Genomic DNA, 5,016 nt, shown 5'->3' with positions numbered 1-5,016 from the left:
CCCCAAACAAAAACATTATTCTTTTCAGGCTTCAGGCTTAAATATACACATATCCTTGGATTCGCTTTAGACTCTCCAGAATGTTTGTGTCCAGTATTCTATGAATGCGCATTGTGGCATGTTTCTATTACAGACTTCAGAATGAACTCGACTCTCTCAAGGAGGAGGACCTGGAGGGGGCGTGTCACCGCCTACAACAGCAAGTTCAAACTCTACAGCAGCAGTTGTGGCAAAAAAAGGTCCAAGACAGACATCAGCAGAAAAAGCAGCAACAGCCACGCCAGCAACAGATATGTAAAACCTTTCAGCAACCAGCCAAACAGCACCAGGTCCCTCCCACAACTAAAACGTCCACACAGGTTTTTACGGTAGCAGATGATTTATATTCACACCAGAACTGGTATCCGATAAAGAATTGTCTAGATGCATATATACAAACTTAGAATATCTTGAATCAAATTCAAATTCGAGCCCCCTGTGGTAGATTAGCCTCGGCTAAACAGGTTCTTTTATCCTCATGATATAAAGTTTCATTTTTATCATTATTGTTATTATGAATTGAAAGTGAAATGATTTTTTACTTCTTTTAGGTGATCTATTCTCACCTGTCGTATGTGGTCAGTTACCAATTGGTACTTTCAACTTCGTAATAATCGGCATGAAGCTAGCTGTAATGGAAGACTATCAAATTTGTTCAAACAAATGATCTTTCAATCACTGGGTTAAATTTGTATTAAATTTTAAATGATTCCTAAATAACCATAAGGCTAAACGTCATTACGTTTGCATGGCCTGTATTTAGCTGAAGTGAAATCTTGCAAAATGACTCTGACCGTCGTTTAAGCTCACAGTGATCATATAGGTTTATTCAAATGACGTAATGCCAAGAGCAATGGTATTGGGCCTTTAGCTGTTGAAATGGAGGGCTATCCTAGTACATAGCTCAAATGTAGTAAAAGTCAAAGCTGTTTATATGTTTAAAGTTTTAAATTCTCAAGATAGAATCATGAAATGCTAGGGTCATATTTGGTCATTAGTGTCAATGCACCTGGGATGGAGAACTTACGTTCCTGGCACAGAAGTGTTCTGTTTTATCTGGTGCAATGAACCACGGGTGACTGTTAATTAAGGCTTTTGGCCTCTTGTTTAACATACATATATATTTATATAAAGTTGTTGAATCACAGCACTGAATAAATACAATATCTTTAATGAAGAATTTAATACAGAATAAGTATTGAAGTACTTACTTGAAAGCGTTATTCTAAAAGTTTCTGCAAATATTGAATGTTACCAATTGTAGTCCATGAAGCGCTGGGCAATTTGACTAAGAAATCGCTAGTTTCAAAAAGAATTTTAACAAACGAACTTTCTATCGTTTATGACCCAATTTAACAGGATGAAGACGTACCGAGCGTGTCCACAAGTAATCGTGTATGTGTGTCCAACTTCACTTTCAAAACTTCTTCGGCTGGAACTGACCAATCAAAGGTAACCCACATTATCAATACAGGCCGGAACTAACCAATCAGTGGTAACGCACATTATCAATACAGGCTTGAACTGACCAATGAGAGGTAACGCACATTATCAATACAGGCTTGAACTGACCAATGAGAGGTAACGCACATTATCAATACAGGCTGGAACTGACCAATCAGAGGTAACGCACATTATCAATACAGGCTGGAACTGACCAATCAGAGGTAACGCACATTATCAATACAGGCTGGAACTGACCAATCAGAGGTAATGCACATTATCAATACAGGCTGGAACTGACCAATGAGAGGTAACGCACATTATCAATACAGGCTGGAACTGACCAATCAGAGGTAACGCACATTATCAATACAGGCTGGAACTGACCAATCAGAGGTAACGCACATTATCAATACAGGCTGGAACTGACCAATCAGAGGTAACGCACATTATCAATACAGGCTGGAACTGACCAATCAGAGGTAACGCACATTATCAATACAGGCTGGAACTGACCAATCAGAGGTAACGCACATTATCAATACAGGCTGGAACTGACCAATCAGAGGTAACGCACATTATCAATACAGGCTGGAACTGACCAATCAGAGGTAACGCACATTATCAATACAGGCTGGAACTGACCAATCAGAGGTAACGCACATTATCAATACAGGCTGGAACTGACCAATCAGAGGTAACGCACATTATCAATACAGGCTGGAACTGACCAATCAGAGGTAACGCACATTATCAATACAGGCTGGAACTGACCAATCAGAGGTAACGCACATTATCAATACAGGCTGGAACTGACCAATCAGAGGTAACGCACATTATCAATACAGGCTGGAACTGACCAATCAGAGGTAACGCACATTATCAATACAGGCTGGAACTGACCAATCAGAGGTAACGCACATTATCAATACAGGCTGGAACTGACCAATCAGAGGTAACGCACATTATCAATACAGGCTGGAACTGACCAATCAGAGGTAACGCACATTATCAATACAGGCTGGAACTGACCAATCAGAGGTAACGCACATTATCAATACAGGCTGGAACTGACCAATCAGAGGTAACGCACATTATCAATACAGGCTGGAACTGACCAATCAGAGGTAACGCACATTATCAATACAGGCTGGAACTGACCAATCAGAGGTAATGCACATTATCAATACAGGCTGGAACTGACCAATGAGAGGTAACGCACATTATCAATACAGGCTGGAACTGACCAATCAGAGGTAACGCACATTATCAATACAGGCTGGAACTGACCAATGAGAGGTAACGCACATTATCAATACAGGCTGGAACTGACCAATCAGAGGTAACGCACATTATCAATACAGGTTTGAACTGACCAATGAGAGGTAACGCACATTATCAATACAGGCTGGCACTGACCAATCAGAGGTAATGCACATTATCAATACAGGCTGGAACTGACCAATGAGAGGTAACGCACATTATCAATACAGGCTGGAACTGACCAATGAGAGGTAACGCACATTATCAATACAGGCTGGCACTGACCAATGAGAGGTAATGCGCATTATCAATACAGGCTGGAACTGACTTAAGCTTTAAGTATTTAGGTGGGAATTATTATTCCAAATGTGTTTAGTCTTTGTGAAACTATAGACTTTTATTAGCAAAATGATATGCCTTTCATGAAAAAGTAAAAGTGAACGACACTTTCTGGACGTTGTATTTCGTATTTCTGATAAAGATGTATATACATTCAGAGAGCTGTCGTAGAGGATCTGGAAGTAGGCAACTTGGATGAAATATTTGATGACGACCTCATGAATCTCTCTGAGCAAAACATGCAACCTGTTGAAAGGCATCAGATTTTTAGAAAAGGTTTGTAGCATAATCTAATTTGTATATATATACATGTAGTAGATAATAAATAAACAAGTTCTTGTGAAGGAAAATATAGAATAAAATAATAAGTATCCAAGATCTACCGCTACGCATTTCTGCCTTCTAGGGCTTCTTCAGGCGGACTGATGTGTATTTGTCACCGTCGGTTACATGACGTAACCTTCCAAACATGGCAAAAAGCAACAGAAATATTTCAAAACTATAATAACCTTATATACGCGGCAGCTCTTGATGATATTTAGGGATTTGCTTTCTAGTAACACAGCAGAAATATTGTGCCAGTGGTCTTTCCGATATATTTACAAATCTTTGTACTTTTAACGAATTACCACAAATTCAATATAGAGTAGCACGTATCTAAACAATATTGTTTCTCAATGCAGAAAGACATTTAAAGTAAATGTTCAACTGCAACACACAGCCACAGAGTTAAGTACTCGCTCTAAAGATGTTCTGGGTTAATTTAGTCATTCACACATGAACATATCGAAATGCTTTGAAATATGTATAGTGCCACTTCGACCATTTTATAAGATCAAAAAATCAATTTCTTCTTTTATACTACTTCATTTCTTTAGATTTTAGTGGTGCAAAGTTGTTAATGAATTTCTTTCTCTGTTTTTCAGGACATTCCGCAAAATGATATCAATCATATTTGTACAATGGCTAATTCTTAACTACAAGAACATTCTAAAAACTCAATTAATCGGTTAAAACCTTAGGTTAGTAGAAATTCCCACCACTCGCTGCAGGCATTGAAAAGTTATTCTGCTGATAACTTTCTATTATTTCCTCTAAAATTATACAAAGGCAATTAAAGTGAAGGTCTGTTTTTTGGTAACACTTTGAAATTATCGACAGTAATACTGCAGTAAAAAATAAATAAATAATATTTTGACTGGTATCTCAATGATAAGCTCATCGCGTTAAGAATTTTAGGGGTCAAATCCTCGTAGCGGACTTATATTTAATATATTTCTACTGCATATTACCGTGTGCTTTTGTTCCTGGACATGCAAATCCAAGAAGATGACTATTAACACATGGTGTTTGGACTATCTACCTTTGGGCTGTATTTCTTCAAATGTCAAATAAAACACATATTTGAACAAATTGCCTATCAAAGGAATATGACACATTGGCAAGGCTATTAAAATTCAGCAACGCTCATGTTAAGAAAGTTTTCCAAGGAGATGATTAAGTGGCCGCATCGTTACTATTTTATCCTGGTTGTTCATACGTATCAATAAAATATTTACCCACTGATTACCGTTGTTTCTTTATTCCCACCAGTGTGTCCTCTTGATAGAATAATGTAAGCGGATGAAGGTCCATGCTGGCATGCTATCACATTTCAGTGTCATGTCATACTGACAGGTTATGACATTTCAAGTGTGATGTCATATTGAAAAGTTGTGGCATTTTGTGTCGATGTCTTACTGACAGGCAGATTATGGCATTTCAATGGTATGTCATTTAAGGAATGATTTTTATTTTTTCAACATTTATGAGGTCATAACAACAATGGGTTTATGGACATATTGAATGAATCGCGTTAGCGATTCATGTAAAATATGTCCAAAAACCCATTGTTGTTATGACCTCATAAATGTTGAAAAAATAAATATCATT

At 37.7% G+C, this 5,016-nt stretch overlaps 1 protein-coding gene across 2 annotated transcripts in view; it reads left to right on the top strand.

Moving 5' to 3' along the window:
* Positions 1–4,641, top strand: part of LOC110464098 (coiled-coil domain-containing protein 172-like) — a 13,285-nt gene extending 8,644 nt beyond the window's left edge. Inside the window, exons 7-10 of one of the 2 annotated variants that reach the window (XM_021519150.1) lie at positions 134–359; positions 1,399–1,491; positions 3,243–3,360; positions 4,011–4,641. In XM_021519150.1, the coding sequence (XP_021374825.1) occupies positions 134–359; positions 1,399–1,491; positions 3,243–3,360; positions 4,011–4,027 (454 nt within the window). In that variant the 3' untranslated portion in view covers positions 4,028–4,641. Of the gene's footprint in view, positions 1–133; positions 369–1,398; positions 1,492–3,242; positions 3,361–4,010 lie in introns of both variants that reach the window. The other variant, XM_021519149.1, reaches the window with a different exon arrangement.
* Positions 4,642–5,016: the final 375 nt, after the last annotated feature.

This window comes from Mizuhopecten yessoensis, unplaced genomic scaffold (genome assembly GCF_002113885.1).
Source record: "Mizuhopecten yessoensis strain PY_sf001 unplaced genomic scaffold, ASM211388v2 scaffold10961, whole genome shotgun sequence".
In the NCBI taxonomy this organism is placed as follows: domain Eukaryota; kingdom Metazoa; phylum Mollusca; class Bivalvia; order Pectinida; family Pectinidae; genus Mizuhopecten; species Mizuhopecten yessoensis.
Note: the sequence above shows the minus strand (reverse complement) of the source record. Positions and strands in the feature narration are given on the sequence as shown.